This window comes from Macaca mulatta, chromosome 11 (genome assembly GCF_049350105.2).
Source record: "Macaca mulatta isolate MMU2019108-1 chromosome 11, T2T-MMU8v2.0, whole genome shotgun sequence".
NCBI classification, from domain to species: Eukaryota; Metazoa; Chordata; class Mammalia; order Primates; family Cercopithecidae; genus Macaca; species Macaca mulatta.
This window is the reverse complement of record NC_133416.1, coordinates 117,706,035-117,732,334: the sequence shown is the minus strand read 5'-3', so window position 1 is coordinate 117,732,334 and position 26,300 is coordinate 117,706,035. Positions and strand designations below refer to the sequence as shown.

Below are 26,300 nucleotides of genomic sequence, written 5' to 3'. Positions count from 1 at the left end.
TACTCGGGAGGCTGAGGCAGGAGAATGGCGTAAACCCGGGAGGCGGAGCTTGCAGTGAGCTGAGATCCGGCCACTGCACTCCAGCCTGGGTGACAGAGCAAGACTCCATCTCAAAAAAAAAAAAAAAAAGAAATAATTCTATGAGGTACTTACTGTTATCCCTGTTTTTGTGGATGAGGAAATTGGAGCACAGAGAGGTTAAGTAGCTCTCTCCGTCACAGAGCTGGGAAGTGGCAGAGTTAGGATTCAGACATAGGCAGGCTGACTCCAGAGCCTGTACTCCTGAGTATTACGTGATGGTGTATCTTTGCACTGTATGGATGTACTGTAATTTATTTAACCAGTCCCTTATTTTAGATGTTTAGATTGTTTCTAGTTCTTCCTCATCTTAAGCAATGTTTTTGTACTTAAGTGTTGTTTGTCCCTCTAATTATTTTCTTAGCATAAATTCTCACAGATGGAATTGCTACATGAAAGGAGGTACATTTTTCAGGGCTATCTTGCCCTCCAGGAAAGTTGTTTACTTTTACTTTTCACTTCCGCAGAATGTTCTGTGCAGTGGGCATGTTCCCTACACTTTGCCAACACCATGCATTATCTTTTGACTCGTGTTAAACTAATAGGTGAAAGCATTACTAGTGAGGTGGTCATTTTTTCATATATTTACAGATCATCTACATTTATTTCTTTGTGAACTGCCTATTTTTCTATGTTGTCATTTTTCTGGTGGAGGTAGGTATAGGTTTAACTGTTAGTACTTGAGAGCGGTCTCTGCTAGTTGTGCCGTTAGCGTTTCAGTCTAGGGAAGATTCTGTGGCCCGTGCACAGCTAAGCTATCCTGAGTTTTTGCCCAGAGTCTCTGTCGAATGAACAGGTTGATTCCACAAGCTGCCTGCAGAAATTTGGTCTTGTTGCCTCATAGTGAGTGAGTCATTAGTCTCCAATAAAAGTTCTTCATGACCTCAACAGATGGAAATCTGGTTTAAAATTGTAGTTATGTGCCCTGTCTTAAATGTTGGTGAATTTTGTGGAGAAGGCTTCCTGCCAGTGACTAATAAGAAATGTCAGGAAAATGTAACATTTTCATTCTGGCATTTAAGTATTAAAACTTAATATCTCAACAACATGCTTTTGAGCATTTGGCATAGATGATAGCACTACTGTTGAAATAGTGTGATTAAATACCAGTCATTTTTATTGCTTTCTATCACTGCAAATGAAAGAATTCAGATCATCGGTGGCCCAATTACTATTTATAATACAAATCCTTTTTCTTTCCCCACCCTGTTAACCCTGATCAGGATATTATTGACATTCATAGAGGATGTGGAGCATAACTAAGAAAGGTCCTGTTTAGGCAAAGGAGGTTCAAATTATGGTGTGTTGCTCTTTGGGGTTATGTGTTAATGTGTGTGCAAAGGCAGCCTAGGAAGAAAAAATAAATGGAGATGATTTTTGTTTCTAGGTAGCAGCACCGCCTGCATTGTGGTGCTGGACAGAACCAGCCACCGCTTACACACGGCAAACCTGGGCGATTCAGGCTTCCTGGTTGTCAGGGGTGGTGAAGTTGTGCACCGATCAGATGAGCAGCAGCATTACTTCAACACTCCATTCCAGCTCTCAATCGCTCCCCCCGAAGCTGAGGGAGTCGTCTTGAGTGACAGGTAATCTCCCCTCTCATCCATTAAGTGTGAGCAGGATGTGATTCATTCATAGTCCCCTCCTGTCCCCCTTGAATGCAGTGAGGTAGGTATTTCCATGAAAAGAAGACACTGAGGCCGGGCGCGGTGGCTCAAGCCTGTAATCCCAGCACTTTGGGAGGCCGAGACGGGCGGATCACGAGGTCAGGAGATCGAGACCATCCTGGCTAACACGGTGAAACCCCGTCTCTACTAAAAAATACAAAAAACTAGCCGGGCGAGGTGGCGGCGCCTGTAGTCCCAGCTACTCGGGAGGCTGAGGCAGGAGAATGGCATGAACCCAGGAGGCGGAGCTTGCAGTGAGCTGAGATCCGGCCACTGCACTCCAGCCTGGGCGACAGAGCGAGACTCCGTCTCAAAAAAAAAAAAAGAGGCCGGGCGCGGTGGCTCAAGCCTGTAATCCCAGCACTTTGGGAGGCCGAGGCGGGTGGATCACGAGGTCAGGAGATCGAGACCATCCTGGCTAACATGATGAAACCCCGTCTCTACTAAAAATACAAAAAACTAGCCGGGCGTGGTGGCGGGCGCCTGTAGTCCCAGCTACTCGGAGGCTGAGGCGGGAGAATGGTGTGAACCCGGGAGGTGGAGCTTGCAGTGAGCCGATATAGCGCCACTGCACTCCAGCCTGGGCGACAGAGCGAGACTCCGTCTCAAAAAAAAAAAAAAAAAAGAAAAGAAGACACTGAGAATGTTCTCATCAAGAGGACCTTTTAGTTTAACTTTGAAAGGTACTTTGCTGGAACTAGACAATCTAGCTCAGTGGAATTCTGATAAATACCCAATAATTTGACAAGACCCTGAAAATGCTATTTCAGGCTTACAGAATATCAATTTTTTCATATCAACACCACATGGTACATACAGTACCTTTATGAAATTGTGCTGGAGAAATGAGTCATTGTTCATGCATGCCATTGCTTATACAAGATTTTGCATACATTGTTAGGGAGGAGCACAAACAGACATCTGCGTTATTTATCAGAATAACTTCCTGATTCTCTAGACCTCTTATTACATGCATCAAATAGAACTGGCAGGAAATTGAATCAAAATGGTCTTGAGTGGCTGGGCACGGTGGCTCACACCTATAATCCCAGTACTTTGGGAGGCTGAGGTGGGTGGATCACTTGAGGCCAGGAGTTCAAGACCAGCCTGGCCAACATGGTGAAACCCCATCTCTACTAAAAATGCAAAAATTAGTTGGGCGTGGTGGCGGGCGTCTGTAGTCCCAGCTACTCAGGAGGCTGAGGCAGGAGAATCGCTTGAACCCGGGAAGCAGAGGTTGCAGTGAGCCGAGATCATGCCACTACACTCTCGCCTGGGTGACAGAGCAAGACACCGTCTCAAAAAAAACCAAAACGTTAAAGCCAGAATGGTCTTGAGGTGGGCACAGTGGTGTAGAACCATAGTCCCAGGTACTTGAGAGGCTGAGGCTGGAAAATTGATAGAGTCCAGCCTGGGTGATATAGCGACACCCTGTCTCTTAAAAAAAGTGGTCTTGGATATGTTCTTTGATAATGTTATTGAGGTGTTCTCTTTTTCTTTCTCACGTCTTTTCTCAATTCACTTTTAAATTGTCAAGAACATTCCAAGATGGTACTTTTTTCTTCCCCCACTTCTCTGAGACGGAGTCTTGCTCTTGTTGCCCAGGCTGGAGTGCAATGGCATGATCTCGGCTCACTGCAACCTCTGTCTCCCGGTTCAAGTGATTCTCCTGCTTCAGCCTCCCGAGTAGCTGGGATTACAGGTGCCCGCCACTATGCCTGGCTAATTTTTGTATTTTTAGTAGAGTTGGGGTTTCACCGTGTTGGCCAGGCTTGTCTGAAACTCCTGACCTCGTGATCCACCTGCCTCGGCCTCCCAAAGTGCTGAGATTAACAGGCATGAGCCACTGTGCCCAGCCAAGACAGTGCTTTTTTGAGTTGACTTTTACAGTTTTTCTTTTCTTAGATGAGTGTCCAGAGTAAGGCAAAGCCTCAGATTTCAGTGTCTTTAACAATCTTATAGCTTTATAGGACCTGGCACAAACATCACTGGCAATTCATAAATGTTGATTAATGGACAATGAACCTTTTGTAAAAATAGAAGCATTCTAGCAAGTACTTGTCTCTGCTTAATAGCTCTTATTAAACCAGCTCTTAGGTCCAAACTAAGATAAAATGAATTATTATTGCCATCTTTTAAACTGGAATGAGCATGTTATATGATTAAATATTTACTATTGCCCATCTAAAAAGTAACTTTAGCAGTATAAGTAACTTTTTAAAAGTCTAAATATTCTTCCAATTATGGTCACCAGCCCAAATCCGAAAGTAAAAAGTAAAAGTAGGCGGGTGACCATAATTGGAAGAGTATTTGATTCTAGCCCCTTCTTAAGTTGGCTGTAATCTACATTATTGTTAGCCACACTGGAGTGGGGAGAACTCTGAACCCCAAGGCCTGCATAGAGCCCAAGCTCAGATCACAGTTTTTGGAAACTGGTGCTTTAATTTTTTCTTCATTTGATTCTTCTTGTTGGGCTGCCAAGCACCAAAGCAGCCCTGCCATATCTCACACACTGTCTGTGGGACAGACAGGTTGGGGCAGTACTCTGCCAGCGTGCCAACGAGGTGGAGGTGGCTTCCCCTGGAGCCCAGAGACAGCTCGCTAGCATGTGATTTCAGCTCATGTTTCAGTGCAGTCAAAAGTTTCCAGCAGCACAGTATGTTCAATCAAAACGGGCAAAACTGCAGCTGGCGGAACACCAAGCTCATGGGTGGGAGTGTTAGGAGAGGACAAACTGTCCAATGGGAGCAAGACTCTCACAGACAGAATAGCAAAGGACACTCCTGGGGAAAGAAAAACCTCAGCATAAAACAGAGCTTCAGTGCCAACCTGGTCATTAATCTATACTTCTACAATCTGATTAGCTTTCAAAGGCCGAGTAAATGAGAGCATCTTGCATGGTTTTCTCTTTATTCCACAGAGAGAATTGACCTGATTTCCCCCAGTTTTACAGTCTTTTTCCTTTTTTTTTTTTCATGCTGCATGTATCTCCTTAGTTAATGGTCCCTCTTATCTACAGAATATTATTTTAACCTTAACTTACAGGTTTTCCTTTAGTAGACATTTTTACAAAATGTTGATTATCTAAATGTGTAAGTGAAAGTCGGTTCCCTGCAGCAGCACGTGGCAGAACTTCATGTGCCACCTTCTTCCTCAGTCAAGTGAAGATAAACCAGAAATTTTCTGAGTGCATTTAGTGTGAATCCTCATAGGCATGTGTGCTTTTGTTTGGTAGTTTTTATGCTTTCTCTTCACAAATGTTGTCACATGTTGCTTACACAAGTGTTGGGGTTTTTCTGTTGAGCTTAGGGTGCTTTGTGTCTGGTGCCTCCCTTCCGGGTCAGTATCTGATTTGCTTTCCTGGCTCTTGTTCCTTAATTACAGATTAAGGCAGATTATCAGATCTCACCTTTCCCTCCCCAGGGAGGCCTGGAAGGAGTGAAACTGGCCTTAAGAAGTACCCAAGAGGCCGGGCACGGTGGCTCACGCCTGTAATCCCAGCACTTTGGGAGGCCGAGGCGGGCAGATCTCAAGGTCAGGAGCTCAAGACCACGGTGAAACCCCGTCTCCACTAAAAATACAAAAAAATTAGCCAGGCACAGTGGCGGGCGCCTGTAGTCCCAGCTACTCGGGAAGCTGAGGCAGGAGAATGTCGTGAACCCGGAGGCGGAGCTTGCAGTGAACTGAGATCGCGCCACTGCGCTCCAGCCTGGGCGACAGAATGAGACTCTGTCTCAAAAAAAAAAAAAAAGAGGAAGTACCCAGGAACCAGCCTCAGGAGGCAATGATCTCTGAATATAAGATCTTTTCTCCCTACCCAGGGTTTTCCCCCATTTTTATGTCTGCATCTGTTTTTTTTTTTTTAAGAGTTGTACACATCGGCCGGGCGCGGTGGCTCAAGCCTGTAATCCCAGCACTTTGGGAGGCCGAGACGGGCGAATCACGAGGTCGGGAGATCGAGACCATCCTGGCTAACACAGTGAAACCCCGTCTCTACTAAAAAAAAAAATACAAAAAACTAGCCGGGCGAGGTGGCGGGCGCCTGTAGTCCCAGCTACTCGGGAGGCTGAGGCAGGAGAATGGCATAAACCCGGGAGGCGGAGCTTGCAGTGAGGTGAGATCCAGCCACTGCACTCCAGCCTGGGCGACAGAGCCAGACTCCGTCTCAAAAAAAAAAAAAAAAAAGAGTTGTACACAAAAAAGTTTAGTGAGACATCTGCCCCTGTTTCTGTCCTCAGCCACATTCTCTCTCCTCAAAGGTAGCCGCTATGAGCAGTTTTTTTTTTTTTTTTTTTTTTTTTTTGAGACAGATCTCGCTCTGTCGCCCAGGCTGCTGGAGTGCAGTGACGCAGTCTCGGCTTACTGCTACCTCTGCCTCCCTGGCTCTAGCAGTTCTCCCGCCTCAGCCTCCTGAGTAGCTAGAATTACAGGCGTGCACCACCACTATCTAAGTTTTTGTATTTTTTTAGTAGAGATGGGGTTTCACCATGTTGGCTAGGCTGGGCTTGAACTCCTGACCTCAAGTGATCTCCCCGCCTTGGCCTCCCAAAGTGCTGGGATTACAGGCATGAGCCACCACCCACAGCCTGCTATGAGCAGTTTCTTTGATTCTCTCCAGATTTATTCTCTGCATATAGAAGCATCCATATCTGTGTGTCTTTCTGCCCTTTTTTTTTTTTTATGGAAATGTTTGCACATATGACACACCGTCTGCACCTTGCTTTTTTCTTCAACAGTATATTGAAGAGTTTTTTTCCCCCAATTTGGAGAGTCAAATATTTAGCTGCTTCATTCATTTAGTTATGCAACAGATACTTCTTTTTTCTTTTTTTGTTTTGAGATGGAGTCTCGCTCTGTCGCCCAGGCTAGAGTGCAGTGGCGCCATCTCAGCTCACTGCAACCTTCACCTCTGGGGTTGAAGCAAGCGATTCTCCTGTGTCGGCCTTCCAAGTAGCTGGGATTATAGGCACACGCCACCATGCCACCATGCTTGGCTAATGTTTATATTTTTAGCAGAGATGGGGTTTCACCATGATGGCCAGGCTGGTCTTGAACTACTAACCTCAAGTAATCTGCCTGCCTCGGCTTCCCAAAGTGCTGGGATTACAGGCGTGAGCCACCACGCCCAGTCAAGATACCAAGATATTTCTTGAAGACGTGTTACACCTATAAATAGGCACACTAATAAATACCCATGTATGATGAGCACTTTGGGACCCTGGGGAGACACAGAGTCCTTACTGTGCCAGTACACTGTAGATATTTCAAGTGAATTAATTCTTTTTTTTTTTTCTTCTTTTTTTTGAGACGGAGTTTCGCTCTTGTAGCCCCAGCTAGAGTGCAATGGTGCGATCTAGCTCACTGCAACCTCTGCCTCCCAGGTTCAAGCGATTCTTCTGCCGCAGCCTCCCTAGTAGCTGGGATTATAGGCGCATGCCACCACACCCGGCTAATTTTTTTGTATTTTTGGTAGAAATGGGTTTTAACCAGGCCGGTCTCGAACTCCTGACCTCAAGTGATCTGGCCAAGTCTCACTCTGTCGCCAGGCTAGAAGGCAGTGGCACAATCTTGGCTCACTGGCTCACTGCAACCTCCATCTCCTGGGTTCAAGCAATTTTCCTGCCTCAGCCTCCTGAATAGCTGGGATTACAAATGTGTGCCACCACGCCCAGCTAATTTTTTAATTTTTAGTAGAGATGGAGTTTCACCATGTTGGTCAGGCTGGTCTTGAACTCCTGACCTCAGGTGATCCACCTGCCTTGGCCTCCCAAAGTGCTGGGATTACCACAGGTGTGAGCCACCATGCCCAGCAGTGAATGAATTCTTATAGGATTGGCATGTTGTTCTCCACAGGTACTCATCATCCCACCCTCACAGCACCCCAGGAGCCAGATTCGAATATCCAAGGAAACTGATGAGTGAAATATGTGAATAAGAGAGGGTGGGCTGGGCGACTGGTGATTACAGTGGCTCACGCCTGTAATCCCAGCACTTTGGGAGGCCGGGGCAGGTGGATCACCTGAGGTCAGGAGTTCAAGACCAGCCTGGCCAACATGGCAAAAGCCTGTCTCTACTAAAAATGTAAAAAAAAAAAAAATTGCCGGGCGTGGTGGTGCATGACTGTGGTCCTACAAGGCACTATTTTACATACCTGTAGTCCCAGCTACTCGGGAGGCTGAGACAGGAGAATCGCTTGAACCTGGAAGGCAGAGGTTGCAGTGAGCCTATATCGTGCCACTGCACTCCAGCCTCCAGCCTCCACGACAGAGTGAGACTTGTCTCCAATTGTCTCCAAAAAAAAAAAGGCTGGGCGCAGCGGCTCACACCTGTAATCCCAGCACTTTGGGAGGCCGAGGCAGGCAGATCACAAGGTCAGGAGATCAAGACCATCCTGGCAAACACGGTGAAACCCCGTCTTTACTAAAAATACAAAAGAATTAGCCGGGCGTGGTGGCGGGCGCCTATAGTCCCAGCTACCCAGGAGGCTGAGGCAGGAGAATGGCGTGAACCTGGAGGGGCGGAGCTTGCAGTTAGCAGAGATCATGCCACTGCACTCCAGCCTGGGCGACAGAGCGAGACTCCATCTCAAAAAAAAAGAGAGAGAGAGGGAGGATGGAATTTGGCTCTAAAGTATTAGGAATAAAGACTCATTTCCACTTGGATTTTAGAGGTGTGTTAGATCTGACTCAGAAGAGAACCCTTCCTCCTTCTCGGCCACTTGTGACTAATCATCATACTTGGTTTTACTCAGGAGTTTCAGTTAAAATTTTGAAACATTTTATATTAGTTTTCAATTAACTTTTTTCAGGGTTGGGAGTTTCAGAGTGACTTTTTAAAAAAATTGATTACATTATTATAAATTAGTTTTTCTTGCAGAAGGCTTATTACATTGTAAAATAGTGCCTGTAGGACATTTTGAACTCATCTCTAAAGGGCCTTTTTAACTTTGTCCCTCTCCTGTCCTTGCCACAGTCCGGATGCTGCTGATAGCACGTCTTTTGATGTCCAGTTAGGAGACATTATCCTGACGGCAACAGATGGACTCTTTGACAACATGCCTGATTATATGATCCTTCAGGAGCTAAAAAAGTTAAAGGTAATTAACTCAAAGGTTAGCTCTTGGGAACAGTGGCCCTCTCTGGACAGCTGAGTTTTATGGATTCAGTTGCATTATCTCTTTGTAGTTTTGGAAAGAACTATTTTGTGAATTTCAGGAAACTAATAATAGCTCTGGTCTTTCAAATAATTAGAGCACTTGGAAAAAGAAGCTTCCTACCCAAGTTTTTCATAGGCTGGTAAAAGTAGGAAAAGTCTAGATGGAGGGCATTTCTTGTTTGTATCTTTATTTGCATTTTAATGGTGTCTAATGGTGTTGGGTCCTGGTTGTCTTTTCTCCTTTTATTCTTCTAACACACCCAGCAGGTGTTGAATCAGGCAAAGACAGGAAATAGTCATGCCAGAGCCAGCCAAAGGCAGCAGGCCGCTGGAAGCCTCAATGTGACCTGAGCTGCCACCGGTAACCAAATAGTTTGGGTTTCTCCCATAGAGAGAGGAAGGAGGTGAAAACTAGGCTTTCAACTTTTTCCTGGCTTTGTGAACACACTCTGGGGAAAATTAGTCTTTTTCTCATGAGTCTTTACCTCTAACAAGTATGACTTTGGGTACATTTCTTTCTTTCTTTTTTTAATTATTTATTGAAGTTGCTGAGATCTAGGGTTTCTTAAAACTGTTTAAGCAGTACTTTCTTCACATAAAATGGGGCATCCTAAAGATCCTCTTTTATAGGGTTGCAGTGAGGATTAACTACAGCCCTGTGTAGGAACTCCTTAGTGCCACGCCTTGTCTGTGGAGTGCAGTGTGAGGTGCTTCCTTGTCGCAGGCACTGTGTTCTGTGTGGTGACACAGTGGTGAGCAGAATCTACACAGTCCCTACCTGTATGGAACTTACATCCTAGTGGAGGAAAATAGATAAATACAGGGAAGTAAATCTATGATGTAATGTGGGTGCTAAATAAGAAGAAAAACAAAGCTGGATAAGGGAATAGAGAGTTAGAAGGGACTGCTACTACTTTAGATAGATTGGTCAGGGAGGGCCTTTTTGAGGAGGTGACATTGAAGCAGAGACCTGTCGTTATAGTGAAACTAGAGCTGAAGTGGACCTCGTGTTCCCATCCCCGTTTTGCAGATGAGGAAGTTGGAGCAGCAAGGATAAAGTTATGGCCCAAGATTTCACAGCTAGACAGGAATCTCCTCCTGATAACAAAATTCTGAAGGTATTTTCACTACAGCAACTGGCAGCTCTTGGAGGCAAACTGGGGTTGGCCAGGGTGTGTTCCTAAGCAGGGAAGTTTTTGAAGTATCCTTCAAAGGCTATCAGAATCTGCCTTTTCAGTTCATCCTATTTTAGCAAGAATACCTTAAGAATTTCAAATGGGAAAAATGCAAAAATGAAAATCCAAACTTTAGGGCATAAGGCCACCATAGCAAAGGATTTTCTGATTGATACCTTGTGCAGGCAGCACTGGTGTCTTGTTCATATTAGCCAGGGCATGATGTTTTAATGTCTTTTCTAACTAGAATAAAACTTAAATGATGGAAAAGGTGGTTAGATAAATGTTACTGTCTTGAGCATTATGGTAAAATAACTTCCTCATGCTTTATCTTAGAATCCAAATTATGAGAGTATACAACAGACTGCAAGAAGCATTGCTGAGCAAGCTCATGAGCTGGCCTATGACCCAAATTATATGTCACCTTTTGCACAGTTTGCATGTGACAATGGATTAAATGTGAGAGGTAAGCATTCTTTGGGAAGGTCATAGGGACTGGGGACATGGTGTCAGTAGAGTGGAGCATTCTGGGCTCTGGGTGAGACTGTGGAGGTGTCCTCTCCCAGCCCCCAAGCTGTGCACTGGTGGCTTTCAGCAAGGTCAGGAGGATGAGAGCAAGTGCATGTCGTTATGTCTTCCCCACACAGCATGCCCTTCAGAACTGAACCTCAGTGGCCGCAGAGGCAGGTGGAACCTGAAGCCCTTTATTGCTGCCACCGCAATGCTTGGACCTGAGCCCAAAAGGCCTCTGAGCTCTGCCCAGAGTGCGTGGACATTCCTAACAGTTTAACATTCTGCCTTTCACGTGTCTGACATTTTGCTTCTCCCTTCCTCTGGCTTTGTGGGACTCAACAGTATTTGCCTGCCAAATTGCCACAGCAGGGTTTGAAGAGGGAAGCAATGTGAAACTGCCCTTGACTGAAGACTTGTCCTATCTACTGCATGATGTGTGACTTTGGGAGCAGGCCGGTGGCTCCGTCTCAGGGCTGGGACGACATGTTGGTGCTAGCATATCAGAGCTAGTAGAATTAGTCAGTTTCTTGTTGATATAATTTTATGACATGTAAAACATTTCTTAGTCCTCCAAAAAATGTTAAAATAGAAAAAAAGTGCATGCCATAGCTGCTTGGCAGATTAGAATACAAGGCTATTCCTAGTTTCAAAACATTGGATATGTTTGTCTAAATTAGGATTGTGGGTATAGAAGCATGTAACTTTCTCGTCAGATTCTCTGTGATTGATGTGAACAGAGGATGTGGTGGCTGTTTGAATAGAGCTCCTGTTGTAAAGGAGCAGGGAAGATTTTTTTTTTTTTTTAAGCTTCAGTTTCATATAATTTCTTGGAGTTTTGTTTAACTGTTTTTCTTTATCAAATATTTTTTTCTTTATTCTACTAGGGTATACTGACAAACCAAAACTGCCTGGAATGCAAGCATTTGTCTCCTAGTACTTATTTAAGTACACATTTTTTATTGACTTTTCCTTTTAAAATATACTGATAGGTTCTCATTTTCATTGTAGGTGGAAAGCCGGATGACATCACCGTCCTTCTTTCAATAGTGGCTGAGTATACAGACTAGCCGAGGTGTCGAGTCCTGCCTTTCCTTTCATCATCCCAAATTTCCCCTGCCATGTGTGCTGATCCTGCTGGCAGGACCACATTTCTTTGCCACTGATCTCAATGGCCAGTGATGTAAGTCTTTTGCCTGTCTTCTTGAGACCCATTGAGATCTTTGTTGAGAACCACTACTATCATTCACTAGCTCATATCTGCCGGCAGCAATTGAAGAGATCCAAGATTTGAAGATTGGCCTTCATTTCTCGATGTTCTTTCCATGATGGGGATGGAGGTGTTCAGTGCCACCGTGGCTGTTTCTTTTCAAAAGTAGTTGAAGTATTGAAGAGAGTAATGTTGGTAAAGTGAATTCAAAATCCTAGTGTGCTAAAGGGATTGTACAAGTCTAACACAAATTGTACGTAATGATACATCTAGAAACATACATTATTCATCAAAAGAAATGTTACATGTGTACTCCACAGGCATAGTCTTTGTTATGATGATTGGTGTGGCTTTATGTCTTTGTTATAAACTCCTATTTTTCAGGGGCTTATGATTCTGCTCTAAAACATTGCTCTGGGTTATACAGTTTTGATCCCAGAAGCTTTTTTGTTACAAATCGGGAGAAAAATCCATTTTAGTTCTATGGGTGCAAATATTTCATGCTTTTAAAAAGATGCTTGTGTTCCTGTGGTTAAAGTTTTGGCAGTTTATTGATTAGTCCAAATCACAGGCTAAGGTCTGATCACCAGGAGGGGTGGGGGATACTTTACCAGTATTTTTTTATGGAAATATTATTCAAGATTGTAAAACCCCTCAAAGCCTAGAAATTTAATGTTAGGCTGAAATTCCTCCTAGTTGTCTGATAGGATGCCCCCGAATGGGAACTCTAGGGCCCAAGGCCTGAAGGGTTGAGAACAAACAACTGTAACTTTGAATTTTGTTGGCTTTCAGTGGTCATGCTACCTACCCATACTTGTACTCTCAGACCTTTTATTAGTAGCCTTGCTTTCTATAGAGCATGCACCAAATCCAGTGAGTCCATGTGGAGAGAGCACTGTGTGCAGCGGCAGCAGCACAGACGTCCATGAGGAAAATTCCCAGTGATGATCTGACATTTACAATTACCCCACACAGAAATGTAGGGGTTTCTGAATCAAAGCTTAATGTTTACAGTTTCCGAATAGCCATTTTGCAGTGTATAGTTTCCTTACAAAACTACCCCGCATTCAGTTTTCCCATTATCTGCAAGCTGAAACTTATTTTTAAGGTTTGTGTACAAGTGGACTGCTGTAAAGATATATATTTTTGGGTCAGTTTTTTCCTTCATTAACTTGGTGGTAGAAAAAAATATATACTTAGAAATCCTTAAATTAAAGCCATGTTTTATATATAAGTCAGGTAACATTGGTGTATAGATGAGAATGCAATTAAACCTGATGAGAATCTACTTGAGAATATAGAAAGTCTTTCTCTAAAGGAGATACTGACTCCCTGGTTTATTGCATTAAAATTTATGTTTGAGGTTACCTCAACTTGTTTTAAAAGATTTTGTTTTGTGAATTTGTACTGTATATTTGAGTAACTGTCAAGCTTTTATTTAAAATTGTTTAACATGTACCATGTACATGTCATTACTATATTTCAATGCATCATGCTTGTAACAGGCATTTCATTTATAATAAGAATGAGTTATTCATTTGTAAGCCGTTCAGTAATTTATCTACTATTCCTAAATTGGCATAATGTTAGATAATCTATTTTGAATCACCTTTAATTACATGTCAGAATGCCTTAACTACCCTAACTTGACAAAACAGAATTCTTTGGTAGACGAGGTGGGGGCGGGGTGGGGGGTCTGGAGGGAGACTCTATTTAAGGAGAAATCATGCTATGATAAAACACAGAAGCATGAGTGGCAAGTGGCGGGGTATTTATTTTGCACAAACTATTTGCAGTCTCTGTGTATTTAAAAAGTAAAGAAAGTTGCATCCAGAAGGGTTTTGTTAGAAGGAAGACATTTATATTAGGATTGACAACTTCAGCTCTTTTGTTTAGGTTTTCAATTATTTTTGGTAAGAGGTATGTAGCCTTATGATCTGGATATATTTTGCATTCATTTTCCAACGCCTATGTTTAATTCCTGGTAAGAGCAGTGCTCGTCAAGTTTCTGGTTTTTCTCTGCTCTCATTTAACCTGTCAAACACAATCTTTGTAAAGCTAGATTGGTGGTGTTATACACAACTTATTTACTCAGCTTACCTTTTTGAGAAATGATTGTTAGAAATTGACAATGTGTTTGTTCCAGTGATACTGAAAGTAGTGGGGCAAGAATTGAGTTTCACAGTGGAATTGACTTTGGATCTGGCCTATAGATTAGTGACATAAAATATTTTCTCTATTTTCCCCTGTTCTTTTTGTGTTATGCACTTAATTTTATGACTGCCGGGGGGGTCAGTTGGAGTGCTGCTTAACAAGTATCTCTCCTACTCTCAGTGGTCAGAGGCTGTGTTGGACCCATAGTAGAATTTTCCAGGTCACAGACCCAAGCTTCCATGGGTTGTTACTGTGCTGTACCACTTGGTGGGTCTGATTCTGAACCTGATGTGTGTGTTAATTGTATTTTAAGCCCCCCCCCCCCCCACACACACACACTTGCCTCATGTAATGGACTTTTATAACAAAAGAAAAAATTTGGATTTCTAATTTACAAATGGCAAATTATCCCTCTCTGGATGCACCAAAGACCAGTAAAGTTTATAGCTTTTCCATCTATATTTATAAAGCAATACTGTATTATAAAAATCAATATTTTTATCACATGCTTGAAATTTTTATTTTGTTCTGTTTTAAAATGTGCACTCTAAACATATCAGAACCTTATTTCTTCCTATGAACTTAAGCTGCCTGCGCACAAAAAAAAAAAAAATTTACCAAATGGAGATGCAATAGAGTCTATAGGCTCTGAAAACTAAAAGAAGAAATGGGAGGCAGGGGGAACAAGTTATTTGTCCTGAGTTACTGTATTTGCTTGACATGGTTGATGGGTACTAAGTCACAAAAGAATCCATTCCAGGTATGCATGTCTGGGGGTTGGGCTGTGTCTAGATTAGAAACTCGGTTTCAAGCTTTGCGTGATGGGAGAGCATCGTCTCCTATCAGCTGCGTGTGTTCTGGATAGGACAGTAGCCCGGAGATGGAAACCACCTTCAGTACCACTAGCCCACCATACCAAGTAACAAGTTAGGCAGGAATCGTGGGAATTTATTGAGTCAGCTTTGAGTGTTTGGGAGAATGTAAACAAGATATTGGCTCGAACTGTAAACATTTGTACTTTTGGTAAGTTCATGGTTCCTTAGGTCACCTTATACCAGCTGTCTTTGGTAGAAGCTACAGCATTCAGTTTCTCTGGAAACTGTATCACATTTTTGCGTTTTAAAAATTTTACAGTATCAAAAAACCAAAATCTGCTTATAAAACAAAACATGAAGCAGAACATATTTGGATTCTATTTATTTAAAATTAAATTCTTTGCAAAATTGAACTTCTCAACTAAAATGTGTCCATGTCAAAATTTTAACTGTTAGCAGGTAGTTTGTGGCAAAGATGGCTAAATAATGAAGCAAATTAGAATCTGTGTGTATACTAATGAGCTGCTTTTTTTCTGTTGAGACTATCATTATTTGTCTTATTACCCAAGAGGCAATTACCTGAATTTGGATGTCTGAATTATAACTTATGCAGGAATAGTTCTGTAAATACATTTAAATAAACTGTAAAGATATTTAATAAACATAGTATTTATACTAATCTGTGTACTTCTTTTGGTTTGAATAGTAACTAAGTGAGACACCAGCCCTTGACACTGAGTTTGTTCGTCTCAAGTCCTCATTTCTAAGCCTCCTAGTCATTCTAGCACTGAATATATGCTACTACTTTAACTGGCTCCAACTGGCTGCTTCACTACATCAGGTGAGCTTCCTCAGAAATTCATCAATATGGACTGACAATTGAATGTAAATTATGGAAGTTTTTCCCAGCTGAGGCTTTGCACCTTCCATATATAGAGGGAAGTATAGAGGGAAACTACAAAAAAAATCTGGTGTACAGTCGTGTTGTTTAACAACAGAGATGTTCTGACAGATGCATCCTTAGCAATTTCATCATTGTGTACTGACACAAGCCTAGATGATCTAGCCTACTACACATCTGGACTATATGGATAGTCTGTTGCTCCTAGGCGACAAACCTGTATAGCATATTACTGTACTGAATACTGTAGGCAGTTGTAACACAACAGTAAGCATTTTAATATCTAAACATAGAAATGGTTCAGCCAAAACTATGGTATGAAAGACAAAAAACGGTACACCTGTATAGGGCAACTCCATTATCTTATGGGACCACCACTGTCTGTGCGGTCCATCATTGACCAAAACTTTGTTATGCAACAGATGACTGTATTTCAACTTAGCACTTTGTATCCAAATTCTAAAATCCAAAGTGCCCGGCTAATTTTTGTATTTTTTGTAGAGATGGGATCTCACCATGTTGCCCAGGCTGGTCTTGAACTGCTGGGCTCAAGTAATCCTCCCACCTGGGCCTCCCAAAGTGCTGGGATTACAGGCATGAACCACTATGCCCCACTAGTGTTAACTATCTTTAATAGTCCAATGCTGCATCCAGGCTATTACTGATGATGATGCTTTCAAGACCTAAACCCCTCTGCCTATTTCAATGAATGAACCAGAAATGTTATCCTCAGCAGAGACCTACAGAGTTACTCTTGTGTATAAAAGCTCCCTGTGTCTAACAAATCTGCATTTGTTAGAAATATCAGAAATTCAGTATTAATCATCAGTGTAAGCATAAGATACATAAATCTTCAGCCTACCATGTGAAAGGACTTAGTTGAAATTATGTGGGCATTGCCAATTACCACAAAAAGCTTGGTTAAGGCCCATTTTCATTCACTAAGGAACATCTTGGGATGAACTTGAGTTTTTATTAGGTTATTGTGGGTAGCTATGACTCATTACTAAGCTACAAGAGCCAAATTCATTCTGGTTTCAGTTAGAACTCTATTCACAGTTCTAAAGCATGCTAATCTACTCCGCCACCTTTATGAATTTCTCACAAAGTCTAAACTACAATTGCTTGCCAGTTAACATTTCCTTAGGTTTGAAGGTTTCAGAAAGACTTAACAATAAGATGTTACAAAAGTCTCGTTTGTCAGGTTATAATTGACTGTAAACAGGTTTGGGGGAGGGAGAGGCACACATCATAAGACATTACATAACTATGTTTTGTGCCAGATTTTTTAGTCCTTTTGTACAGGTAAAAAGCTAACTCTTAAAGGGCCAAAGAACAGAGACATTTGTCTTCCACCTTATTCCACTCCAAACTCAGGCTGTCTTGGCAGTGGAGGATACTGTTCTATGTCAGATAATACAGAAATATTTGGCATCACTTCCATTAAATTTTTTTCTGCATCACACTGCAAAATAAAAAATCACATCTGAAAATCAGAACAATTTGAGGTTAAGAAATAAAATTTTTTTTTTTTTTTTTTTGGAGACAGAGTCTTGCTCTGTTGCCCAGGCTGGAATGCAGTGGCCGGATCTCAGCTCATTGCAAGCTCCGCCTCCCGGGTTTAGGCCATTCTCCTGCCTCAGCCTCCCAAGTAGGTGGGACTACAGGCGCCCGCCACCTCGCCCAGCTAGTTTCTTTGTATTTTTTTAGTAGAGACGGGGTTTCACCGCTTTAGCCAGGATGGTCTCGATCTCCTGACCTCGTGATCCGCCCGTCTCGGCCTCCCAAAGTGCTGGGATTACAGGCTTGAGCCACCGCACCCAGCCAGAAATAAAATTTTATAATACGTAAAAACACTCCAGGCTGGGCGCAGTGGCTCAAGCCTGTAATCCCAGCACTTTGGGAGGCCGAGGTGGGCAGATCACTTGAGATCAGGAGTTCAAGACCAGCCTGACCAACAAGGTGAAACCCTGTCTCTACAAAATACAAAAAATTAGCCCGCCATAGTGGCACGCACCTGCAATCCCAGCCAACACTGGAGGCTGAGGCAGGAGAATCACTTGGACCTGGGAGGCAGATATTGCAGTGAGTAGAGATGGCACCACTGCACTTAAGCCTGAGTGACAAAGTGAGACTCCGTCTAAAAAAACCAAGTGAAAGTGACTATATATTTTTATTCTTGATCTTTTTTCCAGGGTTTATTCTACTTAAAATATAAAAAACAATGGACAAAAAAGGCCATGGTATTACATGAGAAAACTAAAATCCAAATGTTTGCAATCAAATACAAAAGATACCTGACTACAAATCACAAAATTCCATTTCAAGCCATCTTGATGCACTCCAAATGGCTGTTGAATAAAGTTTAAATACCTTTATAAAACTAGCAAAGATGTTAAAAGCTCTAGGGTGAACATGCATTGAATTGAATAACTCTAATGGGCATTTTTCCTTCACAGAAAACTCTTCTGCCTCCCAAGTAGCATAATGGATTTAAAGCAAGTTACATACACTTGACAAACAGCTATTTCTAGATATGGTTGTTGTACAAGGTGATGTGGTTTAAAAGCCCATCCTCCATTCCAAGGAAGTCCTGGACAACCTCTTTTAGACACTAAACATGCAAACTCGTGCTTGAGGGGCAAATGAGCCAGTCACTGGGCTGTGGGCCAGCTCAGACATCATTAAGCATTAGAATATAGAGAAACTGCCATTATTCATGTCCTCTTCACTGTCACTTGCTCTTGCCAGACTGTCGAAAGGGTGGTTGAAGTGTTCTTGCTGGTCAGAAGAAACTGCTCCAAAGAACATGCAAGAAAACTGGAGGGAAAAAAGGAACTGCACTGTTGATTCCAAAGAGAAAGTTTGCTCATTAAATGCTCCAGGTGACAGTCCTCTTCAGAAATCTGACCAGTATTATATCCCTCTTTGCTGGTGATGGTTCACAGAACACCCAGAACCTTCATTATTGGTCCAACAAGTCCTAAAACTATACCTTTCCCTGACTTCAAAGGCACACGACAATCTTCAGTTTGGGATCAATGGTCTGCTGCTGACTCCCCTCCGGAGCCATCAAAGCTTCCACCAGGACTGTGAAAGGCAGAGGTCAAGGAAGCCTCTGTAGGCCACTGGATGAATTCATCCATCTTTCCTTCCTCTCCTGCTACAGCAGAAGCCACCCTTCCAGGTTAAAGCCAGTCATACCCTATCTCCGCATCCCAGCCCCCTCAGAATATTAGCATTTTCAAATGCTCAAATGCCTCTCATCTTTACTTTTTTATTTGTGATCAGGTCTTGCCCTATTGCCCAGGTTGCAGTGCAGCTGTGTGATCACAGCTCACCACAGCCTCAAACTCCTGGGCAATCCTCCCACCTCAGCCTCTGGAGTAGCTGTAACTACAGGCATGCAACACTATGCACAGTTTTGTTTTTTTTTCCCCTCATAAAGACAGGGTCTTGCTATGTGGCCCAGGTTGGTCTCAAACTCCTGGCTTTAAGCAATCCTCCCGCCTTGGCCTCCCAAAGTGCTAGAATTACAGGCATGAGCCACTGGGCCCAGTCTTCTTATCTTTAAAATACAGAAATAGCCAGGCACAGTGACTCATGCCTGTAATCCCAGCACTTTTAGGAGGCTGAGGCAGGTGGATCGCCTGAGCTCGAGACCTCAGGAGTTCGAGACCAGCCTGGTCAACATAGTGAAACCCTGTCTCTACTAAAAATACAAAAAATTAGCTGGGCGTGGTGGCGGGTGCCTGTAATCCCAGCTACTAGGGAGGCTGGGGCAGGAGAATCACTTGAACCTGGGAGGCGGAGGTTGCAGTGAGCTGAGATTGAGTCACTGCCAGCCTGGGCAACAAGAGTGAAACTCTGTCTCTAAATAAATAAATAAACAAACAAACAAATAGCCTAACCTTATCCCATTTCCTTCAGTTATAGCTTTATCTCTACTTGTAGACCTGTCCACACCCACTGTCTCCATCTTCTCATTCTCCTACTCTTTAACTATACTTTAAAAAAAGCTTCTCTAGGTCAGGCACAGTAGCTCACACCTGTAATCCCAGCACTTTGGGAGGCCAAGGCGGGTGGATCACCTGAGCTCAGGAGTTTGAGACCAGCCTGGGAAACCCTGTCTACTAAAATACAAAAAAATTAGCTGGGTGGTGATGTATGCCTGTAATCCCAGCTACTTAGGAGGCTGAGGCATAAGAATCACTTGAACCCGGGAGGTAGAGGTTGTAGTGAGCCGAGATCGCGCCCCTGCACTCCAGCCTGGGCAACAGAGCAAGACTGTCTTAAAAAAAAAAAAAAAAAACTTCTCCCTCACTGACCCCCATATCACAGAAACCCCCCTAGAATTTACCACATCCTTAAAGTCAGGACCCATTTTCAGTCCTCCCCACTTGATATTCACTCTGACACATCTTTCTCATGCTGTACTCTCCTGGCTGCTCTTAGCTCAGCTGGCTTGCCCTCTTCTAAGCAGCCACTGAACTTGGGTTTCTTAACTTCAGCGCTGTGGCCATTTGAGGCCTTATGAGTCTGGGGTAGAGCTCTCTTGCAGGGAGGAAGATGGTGGGCGGCACTGTGGGTCTTTACTCGCTTACATGCAAGTAGCATTCCCTTAACATATCCAAAACTGAATTCATGGTCCTACTAAGCCCTGAATCTACTTCTCCAAACCTAAGACCTTTTTCCTTAACCCCCATAACCAATCCATCACCAAGTCCTGCTAGTTTTGGCTCCTAAATGAACTATTTCAGCCACCTCTCTCCACTTCTCATCTAAGTAATCACTGTCTCTCAGATGCTACAATTGGGTGACTATTGCCTCACTGAAGCCCGTTTTTCATATAACACTAGCGGCTAAAGTCATTTGGTCAACATTCAGCTCTGTCAGCCCTCCCAGATAAAGCCATTCAAATATTTTAAATACCCAGGTACTCTGGCCGTTTGCACAGCTTCCAGGACTCTCCAACATGATCTGGGCTCTTACCAAGCACTCTAGCCTCCCCTTGTGCCACCGTCTCCCTCTGGCTCTGATCTCCAACCACAGTGGCCATCCCTCAGCTCCTTCAAGTCCCCAGGCTCCTTCCCCTGCCAGGGCCTTTGCACAGGCCGCCCTCCTTGAGCTCTACCCCCACCCCCATGCCCTCATCCTTTCCAGCTCCGCTCAAACACCAGTTTCAAGGGGAAGACGTTCTGACCTGGATTAAGGCAGTACATACCATTAAGTCTTCTCCAAGCACCCTGAACTTCTCCTTTATTGAACTAAACACAGCTTTTTAAAAATTATACAGTCATGTGACTATGTTATACCTATACCCTAGTCCCGATACCTGATACCCATTCTAGTCTCTAAATAAGTTGAGGAAGCTTGTTTATTTTGTTCACTGTAGTATCCCTAGCATGGCTGTCTAGGACACAGCTCTCAAGAAATATTTGGAGCTGCACGGTACCACAAGAGAACAAATGAATGAGCCCTGTTCTTGGGTCATCCTCACGTCTCAGAAGGTGAAGATGCCCTCTGCAAGGCTTGCCTTGCAGCTGTTGAACCTGCTCCCCAGACAGCTGTGATATAAGTTGTGGTAGGCAAGATAATGGTTCCTAAAGAGGTCCATATACTAAGCCCATGAACCTCTGAAGATGTTATGTCACACTGCAAAGAGGAATTAAGGTAGCAATTGGAATTAAGGTTTCTAATTGCTGATGTGGAATAGCCAAGTGGGCCCAGTGTAATCACAGAGATCCTCAGAAATGGAAGAGGGAGACAGAAGAGTTAAGGTCAGAGTGCGGCTGTGTGGAAAAAACCAGCCGTTGCTGATTTTGAAGCTGGAAAGGAACTACAAAGCAAAGAATGGAAGTGGCCTCTAGAAGCTGGAAAGGGCAAGAAAGCAGATTCTCCCCCAGAGTCTCCTGAAGGGAACACAGCTCTGATGACCCCTTGATTTTAGCCCAGTGAGACCCAATTAGGACTTCTGACCTTCAGAACTGTAAGATACTCAATTCATGTTGTTTCAAGCCACTAAATTTGTGGCAATTTGTTAGAGGGTCATTGGGAAACTAGCATACTGATCTGGCCATAATGGGAGGCATGGTTTTTCTTTTTTTTTTTTTTTTTTTTTTTTTGAGACGTGGTCTCGCTCTGTCACCCAGGCTGGAGTGCAGTGGCGCGATCTCAGCTCACTGCAAGCTCCGCCTCCCGGATTCATGCCATTCTCCTGCCTCAGCCTCTCGAGTAGCTGGGACTACAGGTGCCCACCACCACACCCAGCTAATTTTTTGTATTTTTAGTAGAGATGGGGTTTCACCGTGTTAGCCAGGATAGTCTCGATCTCCTGACCTTGTGATCCGCCTGCCTTGGCCTCCCAAAGTGCTGGGATTACAGGCATGAGCCACCGTGTCCGGCCAATTGGAGGCATGGTTTCAATTGCCTCTAAAGAGTCTAGTCTTCACCAAGGTCAAGATCCTAAGGCTAGAAAATACCTAAATATAGCACCTGTGTCTGCCCATGTACATCATCACATGCAAAGAGCTCTTGATAATGTTTGTGGTGCTGTATGAGACTCGAAAGCTGAGGTTTTCTTTCATCTTTGAGAGCTGCCCTGAATTTGCTACTGGCTTAAACACTATTTGCTACCCTCCCTTGTCCCCACCTTCAGCCTGTGAGTCTCATATGGCTGGATAATGGGGCCCTTCTCCATGTCTAGTAATCTAATGGAGGAACCTTGAGAACACCCATGCAACCAGAAATTAACCTCAAATCCAATATGAGTTGGGTAAGAAGAGAGTTATAAAATCTTTTTTTTTTTTTTTTTACTAATATACATATTGTCCCTATTTTGATGCCCCCAAGAGCCGTGTATAACTTCTGGTTTAAACTTAATGAAAAATCCACAGCCTCAAACTCCTGGGCAATCCTCCCACCTCAGCCTCTGGAGTAGCTGTAACTACAGGCATGCAACACTATGCACAGTTTTGTTTTTTTTTCCCCTCATAAAGACAGGGTCTTGCTATGTGGCCCAGGTTGGTCTCAAACTCCTGGCTTTAAGCAATCCTCCCGCCTTGGCCTCCCAAAGTGCTAGAATTACAGGCATGAGCCATGAGGGTCAGGCACGGTGGCTCATGCCTATAATCCCAGACTTTGGGACGCCAAGACAGGTGGATCACCTGAGGTCAGGAGTCCGGGACCAGCCTGGCCAACACAGTGAAACCCTGGCTCTATCAAAAAATACAAAAATTAGTTGGGCATGGCCAGGTGCGGTGGCTCATGCCTATAATCCCAGCACTTTGGGAGGCCAAGGTGGGCAGATCACTTGAGGTCAGGAGTCTGAGACAAGCCTGGGCAACAGTAAAACTCCACCTCTACCAAAAAATAAAAAAATTAGCTGGGAGTGGTGGCATATGCCTGTAATCCTAGCTACTTGGGAGGCTGATGCAGGAGAATCGCTTGAACTCAGGAGGTAGAGGTTGCAGTGAGCCAAGATTATGCCACTGCACTCCAGCCTGGGTGACAGAGTAAGATTCTGACTCAAATAGAAAAGAAAAAAAAAAATCCACAGCAGAAAAAGCCACTGGTCATTGTTTAGAATATGGCGATATCTATCATAATTTAATTTTGAAAATTCTTTTTCCTAAAGTAGCACACCTCGCATATACTTCTTTTTTAAAATAAACTCAATTAAAATTGATTTCATTTTGGAATTCTGTGATATCACCCGAAGATATCCCAAGGCAGAGCAGAAGCTGTGCCAATTCCTGGCTCTGCACTAGGAACACAGAGGTAAGATTCAGGCCTGCTCTTGGGCAGCTCCTACTCTGCCTAGTGGTGTAAAAGTACACATAAAGAATTATCGTGTGGCATAATAACGAATGAATAGGGCCAGGCGGTGGCTCACGCCTGTAATCCCAACACGCTGGGAGGCTGAGGAGAGCGGATCACCTGAGGTAAGGAGTTCAAGGGCAGCCTGGCCAACGTGGTAAAACCCTGTCTCTATTAAAAATACAAAAATTAGCTGGGTGTGGTGGCAGGCGCCCGCAATCCCAGCTACAGGAGGCTGAGGCAAGAGAATTGCTTGAACCTGGGAGGCAGAGGTTGCAGTGAGCCAAGACAGCACCACCGCACTCCAGCCTGGGCGACAGAGTGAAACTCCATTTAAAAAAAAATAAAAAATTAAAAAATAACGAAGGAATAGGATGAACAAAATGTTCTGACTAGAATTAGAAGGCTTCAAAAGGAGAAGTGTCATTTGAGCCAGACCTTGAAGGGTGGATAAAAGTTTGAAAGGGCTACATCTGTGTAGTGTGGGTAAAAAATAAAATTAAAAGTTTGAAAGGTAGAGAAGAAAGAAATATGATCACCCCAGGGTGTAGGAACAACAGCAGGAGCAAATGTAAAACACAAAAGTGTGTGCCACACCTTTCCACTAGGATCAGGAACTAAAAAAGGAGCTCCCTCATTCCACTGCTACGCAGCATCGTACTTAATGCAGCTGAAGAGATAAATTGGAGGCATTAAAGAATAAAACAATTTCTATATAAAATGATAGTATACCTAGAAAACCTGAGACAATCAATGATTAATGGAAACAATAACATAATTCAGCAAGGTAGCAGGGTATAAAATTAACACACACAAAAATAGTCTTCACATACATAATAGGCAGATAAAATAATGGTAGAGAAAACTCCATGTATAGTAGCAACAGAGATTATTTAGGAATAAACTTAGTAATAAATACACAGGCCAGGCACAGTGGCTCACACTTGTAATTCCAGCACTTTCGGAGACTAGCCTGGAAAACATGGCAAAATCCTGTCTCTGAAAAAAAAAAAAAAAAAAAAAAAATTTTAGCTGGGTGTGGTGGTGTGTGCCTGTAGTCCCAGCTCCTTGGGAAGATAAAGTGGATCACTTGAGCTTGGAAAGTGGAGGCTGCAGTGGGATGAGATCACACCACTGCACTCCAGCCTGGATGACAGAGCAAGACCCTGTCTCAAAAAATAAATAAGATAAAAAAGTAAATATACAAAACCTATACAAGGGGAACGTTAAAACACTCCTGAAAGACAAACGTAGACTTAAACAAATGGAAACACATTGCCTATTTCTGGAAAGAATGAAAATGTCAGTTTTCCCCAAGTTAACAAATTTAAGAAAATGTGAATAATTTTGTTTGTTTTGAGACAGAGTCTTGATCTGTCACCCAGGCCAGAATTCAGTGGCATGATCTTGGCTCACTGCAACCTCTGCCTCCGGAATTCAAGTGATTCTCCTGTCTCCGACTTCTGGGTAGCTGGGATTACAGGCGCACACCACCATGCCTGGCTAATTTTTGTATTTTCAGTAGAGACAGGGTTTCACCATGTTGGCCAGGCTGGTCTCAAACTCAAGTGATCCGCCCGCCTCGGCCTCCCAAAGTGCTGGGATTACAGGCGTGAGCCACAGTACCCGGCCTGAAAATTTGAATAAATTTTTTATAGAAAAGATAAGTTGATATTAAAGTTCAAATTTAAAATAAACCTGGCTGGGTGCGGTGGCTCACGCCTGTAACCCCAGAACTTTGGGAGGCCGAGGCAGGCAGATCACCTGAGGCCAGGAGTTCAAGACCAGCCTGGCCAACATGGTGAAACTGTGTCTCTACTGAAAATACAAAAATTAACTGGGTGTGGTGGCACGCGCCTGTAATCCCTGCTACCCAGGAGTCTGAGGCAGGAGAATCACTTGAACCCGGGAGGCGGAGGTTGCAGTGAGCCAAGATTGCACTACTGCACTCCAGCCTAGGCAACAGAGTGAGACTCTGTCTCTAAACAAACAAACAAACAAACAAACAAACCTTCAAGAACAGCCAAGAGAACACTGCCACAAAGACAAACCATACCAGACACTAAAACATACTCTGAAGTCTATGTAAAGTGTGGTCCAGACACATGAAGAGACAAATGGATCAGAAGAACAGAAAATAAAGTCCACAAGTGACTCAAAATAGAAAAAGAAATTTAATATATGATAAACAGGACCTTCAAATCACTAGGGCAAAGGCAGACTTCATAATAAGTGGTTCTGGGATAGCTGGGAAGTCATTTTGAAAAAGATAGAATTAGATCTGTATTTTATGCCATGCATAAGAAAAACTCCAAATGGCTCAGGATGTAAATATGAAAAAATGAAATCCCGTAAGTTCTAGAAGAAAACATGGGTAAATTCCTCTTTTAACTCCATGTAGGGAAAAACTTGCTTTCTAATTACTGACTCAAAACTCCATTGACAATCTTTAAACAGTATAAATTGGACTACATAAAAAGTAAAATTTGAAGGAAAAAAATGAAAAATTTTTGCATGGCAAAAAAAACCTTACAACTGATAAAGAGGGAAAAAATAAATGCACCATTTATCACAGATACAGGACTAGTATTCCTATCTATATAAAGAATGCTTATAAAAACTCAACAGAAAAATGGGAAGAGATATGAATAAACAATTCACAAAATTATAAAATGGTCTTTAAACACATGAAAAGATGTTCAACCTTACTCACAATTAGAGAAATGCAAATTAAAACCATACTGAGATAACCATTTCTCAACTATCAGCTTGGCAAAAAAATAAATAAATAAATAAAGTTGGACAACACATGCTGCT

The 26,300-nt window shown here is 43.1% G+C and overlaps 2 protein-coding genes across 8 annotated transcripts in view; one reads left to right on the top strand and one right to left on the bottom strand.

Moving 5' to 3' along the window:
* PPTC7 (protein phosphatase targeting COQ7) overlaps positions 1-15,552 on the top strand; it is a 49,516-nt gene extending 33,964 nt beyond the window's left edge. The window contains 4 exon segments of the mRNA NM_001194374.2: positions 1,466-1,664; positions 8,718-8,841; positions 10,412-10,541; positions 11,597-15,552. Coding sequence (NP_001181303.1) covers positions 1,466-1,664; positions 8,718-8,841; positions 10,412-10,541; positions 11,597-11,655 — 512 coding nt within the window. The 3' untranslated portion in view covers positions 11,656-15,552.
* A 1,066-nt stretch (positions 15,553-16,618) lies between these two features.
* RAD9B (RAD9 checkpoint clamp component B) overlaps positions 16,619-26,300 on the bottom strand; it is a 36,880-nt gene continuing 27,198 nt past the window's right edge. For 3 of the 7 annotated variants that reach the window (XM_028829863.2, XM_077955074.1, XM_077955075.1), the window contains one exon: positions 16,619-17,130. In XM_028829863.2, the coding sequence (XP_028685696.1) occupies positions 17,023-17,130 (108 nt within the window). In that variant the 3' untranslated portion in view covers positions 16,619-17,022. Of the gene's footprint in view, positions 17,471-17,573; positions 18,486-26,300 lie in introns of all 7 variants that reach the window. The other 4 variants (XR_013401392.1, XR_013401394.1, XR_013401393.1 and 1 more) reach the window with 4 other exon arrangements.